The sequence below is a fragment of the Thunnus albacares genome, chromosome 16 (genome assembly GCF_914725855.1).
Source record: "Thunnus albacares chromosome 16, fThuAlb1.1, whole genome shotgun sequence".
NCBI classification, from domain to species: Eukaryota; Metazoa; Chordata; class Actinopteri; order Scombriformes; family Scombridae; genus Thunnus; species Thunnus albacares.
In genome coordinates this window covers 1,133,484-1,153,143 of record NC_058121.1, presented here as the reverse complement: position 1 = coordinate 1,153,143, position 19,660 = coordinate 1,133,484, and the positions used below count along the sequence as shown (strand labels likewise).

General features: G+C 37.9%; 1 protein-coding gene across 1 annotated transcript in view; it reads left to right on the top strand.

Annotated features, from left to right (window-relative positions):
* The window catches only part of LOC122999362 (uncharacterized protein C14orf132-like), a 43,369-nt gene extending 24,252 nt beyond the window's left edge, over positions 1-19,117 (top strand). The window contains exon 2 of the mRNA XM_044376220.1: positions 18,383-19,117. Coding sequence (XP_044232155.1) covers positions 18,383-18,613 — 231 coding nt within the window. The 3' untranslated portion in view covers positions 18,614-19,117. The remainder of the gene's footprint in view (positions 1-18,382) is intronic.
* Positions 19,118-19,660: the final 543 nt, after the last annotated feature.

The following is a 19,660-nucleotide window of genomic DNA, read 5'->3' as shown; positions in this document are numbered from 1 at the left end:
GGTACTACGCTAGAATGCATGAAAGCAGTATGGCATATGAAAATGGATCAATCTCATTATGTAGATTGAATACTGTTCATTGCAATTCACAGTAATGATGAGAAATTGAATGATGAACAGAGTTCATTATCTTAATGCTTTGATAGATGTCAAAAGAAGATTTAAAGGGAGCACTGCCCTGTATTCTTCACTATTGATTTTCCTTATATGCATTTATGTATATTAGTGAATGACAGAGTTGGTGCTCATTCATCTTCATCTACATGTGTTTTCAAAACATCATGATATCGTTTATCAAAGCATATGAATGTAGACCTAATAAAGCAGAGAAGAAGTTCTAATGGGGTGGTTACTAACCTAATAATGAGTTGTGTATTTTAAGTGGAGCTGCATGACATACTGAAGATGATTCTTTCTTGAACATTAATCAGCAGAAGAAAGTTGGCATTGTAAAACACTGCTCTAAGATGACTGATCATCATCTTGAACTGCTGAGGTGAAAACTATCTATTTATGGAGGCCTCCAAGTGGTTGCTGGTTCAATTGCTGTTAAGAGATGCATTTCAGTACTGCAAAAATCCACTGGTTAACACAACTCAGCCTTCATGTAAATGTTATCAAACCTTGACAAAAAGTGTACATACAAGGCCCCTTTACTAGCATTTTCCAGAGCTTTCAATAGCATCTCACAGTCTTCATCAACAGTCTCTCGTGTCAGATGTGAATGTCCTCCTTGATGCTTCTCTGGTTGTCCACTGACTCCTGGTTGATGACCTTTGACTTCTTCTTAGTGGATGTTGTGAATGGTTTTGGTCTGGTGTTCACAGACAGCTGATGATGTCTGTTTATGGTGTTCATTCACTCTCTTGTCCAGTGTGCTCACAGTTTCACTTATGTATTGTTCTCCAGAGCTGTTACCTGTGATGTCATAATGATGTCATACAGAACATCACCAGTCTTCCTCTCAGAGTGTGGTCCAGTCTTTAGGGTGTAGCAGCAGAGATCTGAAGGTGTTGTATGGGTTTGTGGTAAGTGCTGACTCCTTGTGACTTGAAGCCTCTGGGTAGATGTTCTGACAATGCAGCCTTATGAGAGACTCCCACCAGGATGCTTCAGATGGTCCCTGTTCAGTCATCGGTGTCCATTCTGGTCTTAAGTCGGGGCTGACTACTGATCTTTGATGTTGTAAGTGGTGGTTAGAGTTCCAATTAAGATCATACATTGGTCTGTGTGAGTGGGTTTGTTGTACACTGTGGTCTTTATGTTCCCATCAGCCTACGCATGAACACAGGGACAGATGTGTGGGTTGGTGTTGGATAAAACCATTGATACTGGAGCAGTGCAGTCTTGTCAAAACAATCTGTTCAAAATATCCCAAGAACAAGTTAGCTACAATAATGGTGATAGGTGACACCATGACTAGTCCCTTAGTTTACTTTTATTTCATGAAAATCCTAAAAGTTGTGTTGCAAATGGAAAGGGTTCATTCTTTTGGTAGGCATAAATATGATCAGTAAATGTCATGACAATATGCACTGCTGATTTTTATGATTCCTTTGTAAGATTTTGAAAATTCACTCATAGTGGCTTGATAATCAGACTGCCATTTCTTCTTACTTCATTCATTCAGTCTGAGATCATATTCATGTTAGGTGATTTTTTTTTTTGGGGGGGGGGGGGGGTGTTACCAGTAGTGACTGTTAAAGTTGTAGTAGTATTGAGAGGAACAGCTCATTTTTTGAAGACAACTGAAGAAGTATGCAGATTTAAGAATTGCTTCTTTAAGGTGACTTGGAAACAACCTGCACAGGCAACCCCACTCCTCCAAGTCTGACACCATTTTTTTTTTTCAATTTTTGTGTTGTAACTTTTCATGGATGTATTGTAGCTATTGTTCTAGTTCTGGTTCTGTCACAGGAAGATGACATCCACATTTCTAATCCTACCTATAAAGCTTTGTTTTGCTAACTTGCTCTCCAACTGGAGAAACAGCACCAAAAAGCACAAAACCAGACCCGCTGCAAACACTGAAAACACTGTGTGATGTGGGCAATGATCCAGAAGTCTGGAATCAGGCAAGGTAGAAAAGTCAGTTGGGTCACCAAAAAGAGGGTTCATCCTCCAGAGCTCACAATGACACCAACCCTTTTGTAGACCATGCTACACTAAATTTCATAATACTGTGGCTAGTAATTTGTGAGATATTTTGTTTTAGACCACAGTGTTAGACGGATAAAGTGACTGCCTGCAGTTTCATTTCTTAAGTACTGTTGCACTGAAAACCATATCTAAAGCAGTGTGTCCTAGTGGTTGTATGAGTCCTTGTCACAATGAGCTGTAATTTTCAATGAAGAACATGTGAAAGCCCTACAATGTATGCTACTTTAACCACAGGCAGATTCTTTGCCACAGTCTAGGTTTTTCTGACCCAATGGAATGGACTTCGAGGTCTCTTTGGCACCCTGATTATATCGCATTACAACACCTGTAGTAGCATGATGTAGTGAGTCGTCATCATCACTGTGAAGTTGTCCTACGAAGACTGTCAGTGCTTCAGTCAAAAGGGGTAAAACACAGATGTAGCAGAAGTAGAGGCACATTTTGTTGCCTCCTGTGCCAAACTACCAAAGCAATGTTGCCTCAAGAGAGGAATTATTCAGAAACCTCCCTTCCTAGCTTTCATAGAGAGCACAAAACCTCTTGCAAGCATAAGTCTGATGCATGAGAGTTTATGTACAGGTTGGTAGTCAGTTCTACCAATTATTATGGACTGGTATTATAAGTAGCGCTCAATAAAAGCTCAGCTGACTAAAATGTACAGTATGTAAGCCATTTAAAACGGCCAGCAATATAGAGAACCAAAATGAAAATCTGAACTTCCGCATTCTGTTCCATAAGAAAACTTCATGTAAAATCACATTAGGTCCGCATCCTTCAAAAGCAGCATTTGTAGACCGAATGCGTCACAGCAGCGCAACATAGGCTGTCACATTTCGAAGGCTCCTCCAAATGCAGCAGGGAAATGTAAATCTGCTCGGACATTTGCAGACATGTGAGGAGCCTCCGACCGGCCGGTCATCTCAGCTGCTAGCAGCCCAACTCCTGAGATGATCAACCGGTCAACATCAGTCATCCATAGGGAGAAAATGAAGAACATGATCCGTGCAGCTTTTTGATTATTTATCGCTGGCTCTAATGTCTCCGCAGCATTTTGATATATGATATAATTCCTTTTGGAAGATAAATGTTGGTCTCACAGATGAAATCTAATAATTGTAGCTGCCACATTAGTTTGTCTGAATGTAAAGTGAGGTTTCATATTTTTACTGGACAGAAGTTACAAAGTTTGGACAAAAACCTAATTTTAGAGATGTTCTTGAGTTGAAAAAAAGATGACTGAAAATTTTTTACTCAGTAATCACATATTACACCTAAATGTTTAGCTGCCTGCTGAATATTATGTGTCAAGCAGAATAGTTGTTGGACTTTGGGAGCTTGAATTCTATAGGCTGACTCAGATTCCTCACCATTCAATGGACACAACACAAAGAGTCTCGTAGCTTTAACTGTATCTGTCCATTAGAGTTTTGCCAGAGCCCAGAAGCATCTTTGCTTTTCACTCAGCTCTTACATCTCAGGCCTCTAAGTGGCCCTCACACAAAGCATCTTACAGTCAGTGAGCAGCAGGGGTCACACACTTTGTCTGGGGGCATATGTGTGTCCTTTGTCAGCCCAGTGTCACTGGCTGCTCTCATAGCAAAGCCCTCGGAGCTCTGCTGCAGTCAGCTGCCACCTCCCCAGAGAGACACAACATTCTTTAGTATCACCTGCACTGTCAAATACAATTGCTGGTGGTGGCCCACTTACTTGATTTTTACTGAGCTTTTAGTCACATGTCACGGTTTTCATTAGAGAATGGAGCCTGCTCAGTTGCGTATATTTACATTGGTGTGTATTTACATTATACTTTATTATATATTATACTTTCATATAATGAAAGTAGAAATCAAAATGTGGTCGATTATTCTGTATGTCATATTTTTTTGTTTATTATTTGTGAAGTTTGATTTGACTGTTTATTTGCAAAAAAAAAAAGTTTTATGTGCCTGTAAGCTCAAAGGTTTCTACAGTCTGGTGCTGGTTTCTCACAGTTTAGTCAGATTAGTTTAGCACAATTTTGCTTTGATAGTGTTCATCATTCCCGTTAGAGACTGCTGACAGAACAACTTTACTGTTTCAGATTAAAAGCTTTTAAATTACTAAATAAGGGGAGGCTTTTATTGTGAAGAATTTACAGGAAATGAAACGTGTTCCTCACCGAATCAGCAGAGCTTTGTTAGAAGTGCAAAAAACTGGTTGACATAACAACATATGGAGATATTTGGAGCTCTTTGTTCAGTGGATCAGTTAGAAATAATGCAGGGAGGAAGAGTAGAGCAGAGACAGCCACAGTGATGTTGATCTTTGATGAAGAGCTGCCGATAACCAGCACACCTCCCAACAGGTAAACTACTTATTTTACTTTGCTGTGCTGTGTAATGGAGTCATGGCTTGGCGTGACTATCTCCAAAACAATGGAAAACTGCCATAATGTTAGCAAAGCAGAGCAGTGAACTGGCAGGCTGTTCGTGGAGCAGATGATCATATAAAGAAATCCGTCACAAGCCGACTTCGGCTCGAGCTGAAAGTAGAAAAAAATGTTGGAAACAGACTGTTCAGAGCAGTCTGAAGCCGGTGCTTTTTGCTCACAGGAATTACTTCCAAAAATGTCTACCTCATTATTTGACACATTGGTCACTTTTAACATGAACATCCGTCATTGTAACATTATATATATATGCCACCAGGAAAAGAAAACTGTTAGGATGGAAAGTCACTCAGAACATGAATCAAGCGGTTTGTGTGATTACAGAGGTTTAGGTGCACTTTCACCAAATAAAATAACAAATATTATGGAACACAAGTATGCCAAGCTTTCGACCTGCTCCGGGCAGTCAGACGGCGCAAGACGCAATCATTCTTGGCACCAAGATTTCAGTGCACTGTTTGATTGGCATCGCCACACACTCTACGGTTTCTCTCTTTCCACTGTGGCGCACAGCCAGTCACCAAGATACCAAACTGGTGCAGTCGAGGAAATACTAGTTTGCTGGTGTGACACTGCTTCGTGCCAGCATGGAAATAGAGCCTATGGTATGACTTTGCTGGAATAGTTCCCATGTCGGTTACACATGTCGGTCTGTAGGTTAATTTGCATACACACTCCGCTAATGGCTAGACAATTACATGTTCACAACATCAGATATTCTTTTTAAATGGATAAAGTGCCGGCATAAAACTCTTACACAGAGTGTTGCATTATGGGTTGTTTGTAGCCTTAATGCTGCTAGGCTAGCGAGTGTCTTAAAGTCTGGAGTTAGTCCTGAAGGAGTTTCTGAAGGATCGTGTAACGTGTTTTTGCCACGGAGGCAGTAATTATGGCCACGGGCCTGGTGTAGCTCAGGAAAACATTAAAGCCTGGGAGATTTTCTTTTCCCCATAGTCATTTAGTTCATGAAATACTATCTGCATCAGTAGGTGCAATGCTGGATTTATGTTAAACCTCTCACAGGACTGGCATTATGGTAGCTTTACGGTCACGTGATGATGAAAATGAGCATAAAGAAATAGTTTAACATTTGCGTTTGGTATTGAGCCTAGCTTAGCAGAAAGACTGGAAACAGCTAACCTGGCTGAACGTCACATAACAATATGTTGAATCTAGTTTGTTGAACACATGCCTGAACAGAAATGTAAAGATGACAGTTTGTGGTTTTATGGGGAGGTCTGTACTGGAAATACTTCTTGACAAACAACAGTTTATCCATTTGCCAAGAACTTCTGCATCTGCAGGTTTTGGTGTACAGAATGGTAACAAACCTGACAACTTCACTTTGATGCTGCACATAGTCTCTGCATCTGGCTGCTGTTCACCAAAGCAACATGTTTTTACATGCATGTACAAGTCAAACAAATGAGATGCAAAGTGTCAGTCAGTGTTTTGGAGGTGTCAGTGGATGTATTTTTTAACTTTGAACAGAACCAGGTTAGCTCCGTACTCAAAGGATAACTTCACAAGATCACATGTACCTCGTCCCTCCTGTCCATACTGGCCGCAAAGAGATATCTTTATAAAGCGATTACAACTGAAGTGATGGGGGACAAAATCCCCAGTGCTCATTCTGTGAAAAAATGCATTTCAGAGTCCAGTTGAAAATAATATGAGGCTTCAGTCTCAGTCGCAGATAAATTAAGTTGCTATCTTCCCAAGTTGTCTTTATAGTACAGACTTCCCTCTCTGTGCTTCCATGGACAGTGTTTACTTGCCAAACCACAGTTGAAGAACATTTGCTCTCATCTGTACTAAAAAGACTGCAACTTTAGAAGATGCCCATTTGATTTATCTAACTCAGACTGCTGAAAACTCATACTTCATCCGAACTGTAAAATGCATTTTTACACAGAATAAGGACTGTGGATTATATCCCCCATCACTTACATTGAAATCGCTTGAAAAAGAGATTTCCTCAAGGTCAGTATGGACAGGAGGAACAACTACAGTGCCCGCAAACTCTTTTAATTTACTTACGGGCGTTAACTTTTTTTTTTTTTTTTTTTTTTTAAAGATGGATTTGAAGGAATGTGACCCACAGACATGAGATTGATATTGATCTTCTCATCTCATTCTCAGAAAGAAAACATATAAAAGTATTTCTCAAAATGATTTGCTTAAGTACAACTGAATTTGAATAGCATGTTTTATTGTTTTATAGCATAAATATCTGCTCTGTAAATCACATCTTGTGCTCTCCTTAGAGAAAAAATCAGTATCCAAAAGGAGGAAATGTATATTTTATAGTTTTTGGTTTCACAGCAGTGCTTGCTGTCTGTACATTAACCAGTGAGAATGCTCTCAGTTGTCTGTATACTTAGAGGGAGGAATTATTTGCATATAGCCAGTGAAATTATTTTGATTGGATATTTGCATTAAGCATTAAGTTAGTTTTTTGATCAAACACTTAAAGTTGTTGTCTCTTCCTTCACTTCCTCTGTGAGTCTTGAACAGGGTCAGACAAAGAAGATGACTCTTACATGAAGAAGATAAGATATTTAGATTCTGAACCTCCTGTTTATTATTTTAAACCAAAGAGTTCACATGAGGTTTATAGTCTCACTAACTGCTATCAGCCTTTTGCAGCGTCACATCAGTCAGCAGGGAGGTGCAAGGACATCACTCAATGATGTTATCTGTTCCAGATGTATTATATGTGGCTGCACAGCTCTGTGATGCCAGCTCTCATTCATCTCCAGTCCATTATCTGTCCATAGTGGAAGGACAAATGGAGGGTGAACGAGGTGTCAGGAGCTGTCTATGTCGGCTTCCCAAAATGCACTGCTGCTGGTTAATATGTTGCCATAAGAGCTACACTGTGTCTGCATGCACTGTTGCTCTTGATAGCAGCATCTAATGGTATAGTACTATTACTACCAATTATGATAAATTGGTAAATTATTACCAGCTATTTACTCCACATTATATAATCAGGACAATGTTATATTATGTAGTTGGGTGAAAATATGTTTTGATTTAAGGCAGATTCCTGACGAAAGAAGTGAAAATCATCTGGTTTAGTGGTTGTTTGTGAGGAATACAAATAATAGATAATAATTAATAAACTTAATAACCTGTATCATCATATTGATGATGTTGCTGCTGACAGGATTTGGAGGTTGACTTAGACCACAGGTTTACAGATGAGGAGTGGGAACAAGTTTTAAGTAGAATTAATTTTTCTTCCATCTGTACCTGTCATAGTCTCACTCAGATCAAATTTATACATGACATACACTGGACTAAGTCAGACTAGCAAAGATTAAACCAGATATGAACCCTACATGTGACAGATGTAAGCAGACACCAGCCTCCCTGCCACATACAGTGTGTTTTGGCTTTGCTACATTCATCTGAAAACATAAGGTATTTGAGGGATGGCAAGGAAGATATTCTGATTTCTGTTGGTTTGGTAACCATTTATTTCCCACTTCTCCTCTCTTAGTGCTGCTGGGATCACTCCTATCCTGTCATTTGTTTCTTAACCTTTTAACCTGAGAATCAACATTCTGGAGAGCTCTTGACCCTAAAATTTTGACTTGATGATGCCACTATATGAAAAAATCAGGTGATCACCAGAGTTTTTACAATTCATCCTGTGGGGAACATGAATGTGTACACCAGTTTTCATGGCAATCCATTCAATATGTGTCACAATATTTTAGTCTGGACTGATTGATTGCAACTGCCATCTCTAGACTCACGTTTCCAGCATTGCTGATAAAAAAAAAAAGATGTAAATTTGTAATGTAAATAAAATGTAAATACAACAGCTTTGGAGTTATTGAAATTGTCACCCTCTCACTTTAAATGGAGCAGACAAACACACTAAATGTCACACTGTTTCTTTAATATTTCTGTCTTTGCTCGCATGAATGACTGACTGATGAGTTATGATTTGAAGGACAATTTTATTTAGTAGTCAGGTGGAGCTTAACATTAATATCAACTCATTTCATTCACAGACATGTCACAGAAATACATGTAAAACACATGAGCACAGAGAAATCTTGATTCCTTCAGAGGAAAATAATTGACATTGATGTGCCTATATTTAGCAGAGCTATCATATTAACTAAAAAACTGGTATGACAAATTACCAAATGATCAAATATTGCAGAATATCAATATGATGTATCTTCCTTCACCTTCTCAGTATGCAGAGGACAAATGGCTTCTGCTCATTAAGTGCCAGGCGCTCATATTAGAACCTGTGAAAAGGCCATCACTATAGATTGTCAGGGTAGAAATCCAATAATTGCAGCGCCGTCTCCAAAATGAGCTCTTGGAAGCAAGAGATGATTAAATGTCTGACATGCTACGTGTTAGAGTATTGATAAGCAAAAATAGGGGGACTGAGGGACTGAGATAATGCAGTTATTCAAGGTTTTTTTTATCATTTTAAGGAAGCCATGGAGTACAGATCAGGTTACATACTGTATCTATGCAACTGCCACATTGGTTTTATCTTCCTATAAATTAGAAAGTCGTTTATTAGCTTCCACTCAGAGAAAAGGTGGAGAAAACACAAAACAGCTGGTCATTATACTGTCATTATGCATTTTTTGTTTTTTAATGATAAACTAAAATCAACAGTATCTGGACGCTAAAGCACAAGGACTCATCACTGGTGTTTGGGGGTAAAGAAAAACGCCCACAAAACAAGCAAGACATGAAGCTGGCTACAGGTTTGGCTATAGAAGCTCATTTCTGCCAGGAAAAGAAACAAGCACCAATGAAAAATAAGGAACAACAAAAGAAATGCTCCTGGTAAGCCAAAAATAATGAGGTATAAGTAAGACTGAGAGTTTACAGTCATGCTAGTGGCTCTTTGAGGCTGTAGTATTGCAAAGTGGTGCTTTGAGCTAAATGCTAACATCAGCATGCTCACAATGACAACACTAAGATGCTTATGTTTATAGAGCCAGAACAGCGACAGTTACATTTTGTCATCAGAAATAAAATTTGGCATTGAAAACAAAACCTGAACTGAAAAAGGAAAACAAACTGTAATGCAAAAAAATCTAAATAAAATAAGATAAGATTTGAAGATTGTAATTTTTTAGTGTCTGTGTTTTATTTTTCTGTGGAACTTTTTTTCATTTCCAATACAACTTTTACAAGTGTTTCAATGGCAATGTTTTCTTTTTCAGTTAAGGTTTTGTTTTCAATGCCAAATTTTATTTTTGATTCCAAAATGTAACTGTCACTGTCCTGGCTCTATAGATGGTCAGCAGGTATAACATCTACCTGCAGCTGTGCCTCAGGAGGTAGAGCGGGTCATCCACTAATTGGAAGATTGGGGGTTCGATTCCCACCAGCTCTTCCAGTCTGCATGTCGAAGTGTCCTTGGGCAAGATACTGAACCCCAATTGCTCCTAATGGCTGTGCCATCAGTGTGTGAATGGTTAGTTCCTCTGATGGACAGGTTGGGACTTTACATGGTAGCCCCTGTACCCTTTCAGTGTGTGAATGGGTGAATGTGACACATAGTGTAAAAGTGTGGTCAGAAGACCAGAAAGACGCTATACAAGTACAGTCCATTTACCATTTACCATGTCCACCATCTAATTTGAGTGTGTTCATATGCTAACATTTGCTAATTAGCACTAAACAGAACTACAACAAAGTAGAGCTGAAGCTGGTGGGAATGTCATTGGTTTTGGACATATTTAATTGTCCAAAGTAGGCTCTTTGGACAATTTTAACCGGGTAATGGCGCTGCATTGAAAATTAAGAGGTCAACAAAATGATTTCAAGTCATCATGTGGTGACCATAGATGTCTGTACAAAGTTTTGCGGCAATTCATCTTATAGCTGTTGAAGTACGGCAGTGGACCGACTAACATTGTCGACCACTAGTGTGGCTAAAATTTTGACTTCCAACTTATGAGATAGTAAGTCAAAATTATTAGGTAATGACTGAGATTTGGTTTAGCAAAAATTAACTCATATTTTTGACTTTGTACTCAGATCCTTAACTTAAGTAAAAGGAGCAATAGCACAATTTAAAATTACTCAATTACAAGTAAAATCTCTGCATTTAAGATCCTACTTAAGTAAATGTACAGAAGTATTATCAGCTAAATATACTTAAAGTATTAAAAGTAAACTCATTTTGCAGAAAGTCAGCTGCTGTGACTGACATCAGCTGGGTATAGGAAAGAAAAAAAAAACTTCTAATCATCGGATACAGTCTTTTTCCTCTGTATCAAAGTAATCCAGGTACTCGTTTTCTGTACAGGAAGTACCAGCAGACAAAGCAGCAGGACTTTCCATGATTCTTTACCTCATGATCCTATATTAAAACCTTACATCTTTTGTGTGTGTGTGTATATGTATGTGACAAAAACAGATACAGACAGTAGCTTTTTGCTTGTTGTGGTCAGGTTTTAGTAGTTGTACCAGCAGTGCAGCACCTTTGTACCAGTGTACAACCTTTTCCCCCAGCATCCTCCTCCAGCACACGACACTAAGGATTGCTGCCATATGATTGTTGTGGTATTTCCTCATCTTAATGACTGCACAATCCATTCTCTGATCGATTTTTACAAGCAAATTTAAGAAGAAAAATGAGAAAATATCTGTGAATGACACCTATTGCAAGTCCATTGTGTTGAAGTACAGAACCAACATAACAAAACATCTAATACTATCCAGATACTTACACTGCACTGTACATTCTGTTTTCAGAATAACAAAAACCTAAAGTGAGTGCTCAGGCTGCTCCCAGTGAGCAAACAGATGCTACAGGCTCTCTGACTCTGTTGTAGTAGACAGTGCATCATTTCCTCGTGTGCTGGCCCTGCAGGCAATAGAAAGGAGCATTTAAACCACAGAGAGCATTTAAACCCCCCATGACTGTCATCCAACAGAAGGCTTATTTGTTGCCCATAGCAACTCCAAGATGTTCAGCCTGTGCAACAGCTGCTTTGCAAAGTGCTCTCTTGGTCCATAAGCATCACACCACCAGTGATATGCAAGATAGACAGTGATATGCAAACCGAGGATAGAAACTCTGCACAGGGGAATTCAGGTGATAAAGTCATTCTTCATTTTATTTGATACATAAAGTGTAAATGCTGGAGACATACTGTAGGTTTATACATAACTATAAAGCGCTGAGAGAGGAGACTAACTGTGCAGAACGTATTTTAATTTACCGACTAGAAAAACATGAATGTTTGTTTGTTCAAATTCCTGATACAACTTATGTTTTATGTTTGACAGTCTAGCTTTCTTTTTAGGAAAACATATGTTTTGCTTTTCGTCCCTTCACTTGGATGTTGTTTTCTTCACTGTGCAGAATGATGTATATGCAGAGTTTGTTCTCACGTTCATCTGTAGAAGGAGGAAAGTTTCTCTGCAATCTCAGGTTAACACATGTACCTACCAGCATGATTTGTGACATCACAACTAGCTTGGAGCTAATTGTCCAGTATGCACCTTACGCAAACACTAAGAATGGACTTTACAGTGAAGTAGGAGACATCTTGTGTCCAGCAGTTCAACTTCTGAAATGAACAATATTTACATATTCAGAGATTCTGTATTTTTATACGACTGTGAAGGAGGATTAAGGATTTTTCAGCAGATATTTCTACTTTTTTTTATCAGATACAAATTATTATCTATTTCTAGATGTAATAAAACATGCAGGGGAAGAACAATTGTTCAATCTTACAGAGAATGTACAGCACATTAAGCCTGACGCATGGATGCTGCAAAAGAACAAAAACAGGTATAGGAAATAATGTTCAAAACATTAAATTCTGATCAACCAGTCCTGTCTCAGTTGTCTTCAGGCTTTACAATAACGATACATATACCTCCTGTTGCATGTGAAGTGGATGTAAACATGTATGCATTTTATTGTAAACAATAAAATCTAGTGATAGCCTGGAGAAATCAGTACTTAACATTTAACATTTTTTAGATGGAAAATGCCTTTCACTGATGCAGGATGGAAATGCAATTGGCAATGACAAACATATACACCTGTTTGAAGTCAGTTTGGAAGTCTGTTAATCTAATAGTTGCTTTATAAGCTAATGTTTTACCTTAGTTGACCTTCAGCAAGTGTTCCTAACCTAACAGTGCTTTTGTTTCTTACAGTTTTTGAAAATAGTTTGTCTGGTTAGATAAATCAGACCATTATATCTGTGCATATAGTTTCCTTAATTATTGACTGAGTTGTGAGTTAGAAAGCTGCCCACCAGGGAGCCAATATATGGATTCATGTGTTGTGCCCAGAAAGCCATTTCACAAAGCCTTTATGTCTGTGACAGACATGTCTATTACCCAACATGGTGTTTAAACAGCCAGTTGGAGCAACATGTGTGTTCTGTGATGCAAGTGAATGAGCATCATGCAGCCCACTGCTCACTCAGACAGTGTGTTATCCTTTGGTATCACAGTCTATATTATCTTTATTTCATCATCATTTCATCTATATATCACAAATATATCACTTATACCACATATATATACCACACAAAGAAGACTGAAAGTCTATGTTTAACTGGCAGCTGCATGCATTTTGACTCGTCTGACTGAAGCAAGGGAGAAAGTAGCATTGTTACAGAGTGTCAAAACCTTGTGTGGAGAAGGTCAGGTGGTGTTTAATGTGTCCACAAATCATCAGACTTTTTAAAATCATTATTTTCTGTTATTATTTTTTGGTTGGTGTTTTTACCTTAGTGACTGGTAAGATGGGAAGAGTGAGAAGGGGTTTGATATGCCAATATTGTCCCCGGCTGGAATTGAACCAGGGATGTTGCAGTTGCATATTATGCATCTTAACTGCAAAGAAGGTTAACTGCACATGATAATAATAATAATAATAATAATAATAATAATAATAATAATAATAATAATAATAATAATTTGTGCATTAAAATGTGTTTTGATAACAGTTCTAGCAAGAAATGTGCATTTTATTTTCATTGTCTTCGTTCAGTGAATGTTTGATGTTTGTCAGTTATTGAGAAGATTCTGGCAGGCTTTCAATTGTTGCTATGGTGGTTGCTATGGATGCTGCTGTTGCTGAAACCACGAAGTTGCATGTTGTTTGAATCATTGTCTTTGTGTTGTGTGGTTATCTGAGCTGTTATGTTATTTGTGTTATTTTATGTAACTGTTTGATGATGTTCTTTCAATAAAAAAAAATGTAGATCATCACAGGGATGAATTGAATTTGAACTCCAGAATTTGAAGCTTTGTGACTGGTTGGCCTGAGGACACATCCAGAAGTATTTTCCTCTCTATCACTGTGTTAAGGTTTTCATTTACTGATATCTTAAACATTTCTCAACGCAAAAACACAAAAGTGTTCTTGATACCTCTGAAATATGATAGGTTAATGTTATGGTCAGAAATAGTGTTGCTCCTGGCACCAGATCAGTTTCCTCTGTGGTTAACTTAGACCTTTCAAAGTGTGTTACCATAGAAACTGCTCTGAGATTAGCTCTAAGTGCAGGAAAATTAGTTGTTAATCTACTGCAATTGTTAACACATTGGTGAGCATTCAGGAGGCAGTGGCTGAACAAATATTTTGAATCCATAACAAACAAGCTCCTTAAACACAGTTTGAAGTGCTAAATAACTCCCGCCAACACTGAACACCAACCCAAATCCCCATTTCTAGAATACTAGCAAAAATATCTGAAATAAACCAACATCTTTACTTTTTCTTAACATAGATCATCTAGATGCAGTGTAATTATTAGTTTGGCTTTACTAGATATTTGATACATTCAATAGATACATCATTTCATGACCTTATTTACAACCCTACTTTGTAAACTGGAAGAACTACAACTGTGATGCTGATTTGCATCAAGCTAGGGAACTATAGTTTTTAAAAAATATTTTGTAGTTTAGTTATGATAGTTTTCTAGTCTGCAGCCCCTTTTGTTACTAATTATAAGCCTTCAAACATACACCAAGGTCAAGGTTCAAAGGTCAGTATTTCAAAGCAGGAGCCATGTAGAATCTTCATACTGACATGTGTTACTCTCCAGGTTGAGGTCTTTCCAACGATGTATTTGGTTAAACTCTACGACAAAGTTTTAATTTTCTCATTTCATGGAAACAAGACATCCCAGGCCTAGTTTCAGAGAGCACTTTGAAGGCCTAATATATAAAACAAAGCTTTTGGTTTGTTTCTTTGTTTTTTCTTTTTTAGTGGAAATAGTGACCAAAATACGTCACCTTCAGAGATTACAATACTGCTGACAATCTAGGGCTTTACTACAGGCTAGGAGGAAAGAAGTGTTTGGGTTAACAGCAAGCAAGTGTCCAACTCTCCAATCTCTGTCCACACTGAATCCTTTAAATATGCACTTCTGTTATGTCTTGTAAACAAACCACATACCTATCAGCTGTGTGCTCAAGATCAGACTGGAGTTGTAACCACCCAAGTAAAAGATGGGTGAATACTTGCTATCCTACATTTGTACTTTTTATACAGAAAACACACATTTTATATTGTGACATTTAGATGTTTCTTAACTGGAAATGACAAACGATATAACCAACAGCAACTTAAACAGAAACTTCAAGCTCCCTGGTGATCTTCCTCCAGCCAGCTGCTCCCTAATTCAGGTTTTTGTAATGAGGTATCATAGAGATAACTCCTCGTCCATGACTCACTTTCTTTTTTTTTTGCTTTTTTTTCCATGACTCACTTTCAGTGCGAGTGACAGGTAGTAAATAGAAACAGGATGTCCAACAAAAGTTCAACTCAAAATAGTGTGCTGAATCATGCTGCCCAGGACATTCACAGACAGTTAGGACATTCCAATAGAAAATAAAGCAGTGAAACTGATTTTGTCACTGACGCTCGCTGGTGTCCCATTCAGTTAGGACATGGTGTTAAGGTTAGGGCTGAAAAGACCAACCCGTTGTCATTCATGCGTAGGCTACTATTTACACAGCCCTGGAAATTTTTTGTGTCTTCATGATTCTTTGTTTTGGGATTTTATGTCAGTTTGACATACAGTAGCACATTCAGTCAGAACCTGTTTTATTAGCCAATATAAGTATACAAAGAATATGTCTTGGTGTTTGCTGCCAAAACACAGAAGAATAAAAATAGGTAAAAGTAGGGTAATAATGGTAATAATTAAATAATGAAAACAAAGCAACATTAAAATTAAATTTGAAAATCTATTTACAGAATGGAATAGTAATAGTTTTGAAATGGGATATAAAACTTGCAATGTATTGACTGTACAAAGGAAATATGGACTGTACTATGGACAAAGAAATGAAGTGTATGAAATATATGAAGGTGACAAGAGCAACAATTAAATGTGTCATGTGCATAAATTAAATATGTAACAGTGGAGGTTGAAGGCAATGCAGAATGTAAAGTCCATTTTCATGAAATATATGAAAGTGCAAGTGCAGGGATATAATGAGGGATGTGAAATGTAAAGTTCAGTCTGATAACCCCATCTTCATCCTGTTTATATGGCCATGGTACAAGATTTGACGCACACACACACACACACACACACACACACACACACACACACACACACACACACACAAACACACACACAAAAAACTGTTTCTCAGTATCAAAGAGAAATAATTAAAGCTGATGGTCTCAACATTAACCTATCATATTGTTGAGGACACTTTTGTGTTTTTGTGTTGAGAAATGTTAAAGACATCATTAAAAGAAAACCTTAACATGTTGACAGTGAGGAAAATACTTCTGGGTGGGTCCTCTGTCAGCCAATCAAAAAGCTTCAAATTCTGGATTTCAGATTCAGTTCATCCCTGGGGCACACTAAAATGTATGTTATTTATTGAAAGAACATCATCAAAGAGTTACATAAAATACACATATAACTGCACAACACAAAGACAATAATTCAAACAATATGCAACATTGTGGTTTCAGAGATAGTGTCCATAGCAACCACCATAAAAAACATTAGAAACCTGAAAAAATCTTTGTGTTATCAAAATGCATTTTAATGCTGAAACTAGATACTGAAGCAGATACTGATGATCCTGAGAAGATGATTCCTAATGGTTTTGGTGACCTTTTTTAAGTGCCAACATTGGAACAAAATTTCCACCTGCTCACAAAAAATTAAAAATCAAATGGGTAGATTGATGTAAAATCTACTGAGCACATGTTCCTTGCTCATGTTCCACAGAGGATGAACTGGACTTACATTCCTGTAGCACCACCCTCACGTTATGTTGTCAACTTAAACAAGACATCCACAGCTTATTTCATTGCTTTCAGTTGTAAAACACAAATTGACTTGAACCACACACCAAAACCTCCAGATTCTCTCCTCCTGTTCTGACTTCTCCTATTTCCTACCTAATTGTGCGTGTTCACTGTTGTTCATCCAGTGGTTCATTGTAGATTAGATTCAGATGAGCTCTCTCCTGACACTCCTGATTTTAAACTAGACCTGCTTTATAGATAATAGCTTTACAATGGATGAATATGAACAACTGGTGAGCATTTTATAAAACATATCAATGTATTTAATAAGAGGCAGTCAGAAGAAAGACAAAGCTTTGTCTTTAGAAAGGTATTTGGGATGTTATTAAGCATTAAGTATAGTTACATGACAGCACCTTCTTTTTTACTAGTCTGTCTCAACTATTGTCTGGAATAAACACACTTCTTCACGAATAGAGCTTATTTTGATGTGTGACCTTAAAAAGCAATCACATTCATACACATGGGGTGTATACTCTACATAATCCTGTCATATTGACTTTCTGTTTCCCTTTTTCTGCGTATGCTACAATAGGTTCATTTTGTTACTTTGTTTCTTCTAAGTCCAGTATAGTGAATATAATGAAATTTTCTGTGTAAACTGTAGTAAGTTACTTTGTAATTGAGCTGGCAGGACCAACCTGAGTTTTCTAGTAAAATAGTTTCTTTAATTGAACATTGTAACATCACAAAGTTATGTTCCTCACAAAGTTATGTACTACAACCAAACTGTTGTAGCAGGAGTGCCATAAGTAGCAGCGGAGAGATGGCAGTAACAATAGTGTAAGTAGTAGCAGTTTTAGTAGAAGTTGTACTTCAGTTGCATTTTCTATTTCAACAGCAGGAGTAGTAGCAGGACTAGGAAATGCTGGCCCTGTCACTCAGCAACAGCACTTCCTGCCCCTGATAATGATGAGGGGCAAGAGGCCCAGAACAAATAGGAAAAACCTCTTCTGGTTTTGCATTATGATAATAATCCAGGTTACTCACTTATTGTGTAGTTTAGTGTAAAACCTTATCACATTATATTTCTATGCATGTTTAAGTAGGCATTCTAAATTTAGAATGCACTCCAAAAAGTGCCAATGCATGAAAAAGACACATAATTATAGTGATGAAAAGAATTGTAATTACTTTATAATCAAATCATTTGGCACAATTCAATCTTTCCCTGGAAGGGTAATAGGGTGAAACATTTGCAGGAAGTGTTTAGTTTCATTGAGAGTAGTTCAAAGGATTTTCTATATTTTTGTTATTGTCAACAAATCTCATCTACTAACAAGTATTGTGTGTGTTTTCAAAGCCTGATATATCTTATTCCTCTGTGCCGTTGTTGTCCAAAAACTATTAAACACATCAATGAGCCACACCGCTGCACTGGGTGATATGTTCCGTCATCCATGAAAAGTTAATCATTTACAGTATGTTAATAGGAACAGCAGTGGTTTTAACTGCGTTATCCTTTGTGTCCACAGATTCCGGTGATGACAGGCGCCTTCATGGACTCATCGCCCAACGATGACTACAGCACTGACCACTCTCTGTTCAACTCGTCTGCCAGCGTCCACGCTGCATCCATGGCAGCTCAAGGCCCACCTGAGGAGCCTCAGTCCATGTCCCGGGATGCCATTTGGCTCTGGATCGCCATCACTGCCACCATTGGGAACATAGTGGTTGTGGGCGTTGTGTATGCGTTCACATTCTGAAAGTAACTGCTCTGAGCCAGGATGTTTGAAAGAACCTGGGATATAGTTTATGACTGGCTGTGAACAGTAACGGCCTATGAGTGCACAATTTAATCCTCTCGGTGGAGCGGATGACTCATCAAATGGAATTTTGTCTAGTCACTGAGGGATACATCAGCAAAATTACCCAGCAGTCATCAGTTGCAAAGCACTTTAGTCATAATGAACATCTGCCAGCAAAGGGTGGAAGAGTGAAAAGAAGTATAAATTGCACAAAAAATGTCCTCTCTGTGGAAATAGAGGTGGTAATAGCGGACATAATGTAGAAATGTCTCTTTTCTTCAGTGTGTTTATGTGCTTCAAAGTATGTTTTGTTTCCCGTAATGGCCTATATATATGTATATATGAAAAATGTTAGCTTACAGCGTATTGTTTCTTGCAGGGGCAAGACTGCAGTCAGTGTGTTTGTATGTGTGTGTGTATGTGTGTGTGTGTGTGTGTGTGTGTGTGTGTGTGTGTGTGTGTGTGTGTGTGTGTGTGTGTGTGTGTGTGTGTGTGTGTTTGGCACAGTGTCCAGCAGAAGGCTCCTTTCATTTCATTGGAAAATCCTTGATTCTGAAACAACCGATTCAAGGACAGACATTTGACATTTTAACTTGTCAGACACCTCATGGGATCTTTAAATAAATTATTTAAAGTTTTCACTATTAACCCCAAACACAACAATACACTGATAAATGAACGGTCAAAGAGAGTTCATAACTGTATTGACAGTCTTCATAAATCACTCTCAGCCATGCTTTCTTACTGTAGTATGAGCCAGATGACTTTATCCTCTCTATGTCGGCATCCTTCTGTTCTTACAGAAAATTTAGAAAATGCCTTTCTTGAGTGGTAAAATACTTTCACAGTCATTGTAAACCAAATGCATGGCCTACATATCTTACATAAAAAGGGGACAATGGGAGACACTTTTCTAAGGAAAGGGAAGATGTAAGCCTGTGTCTTAATCTGTATGTGTGTAGTCAGATTTGCAATATGTACAAGAATCTTTAAACATAAATAATA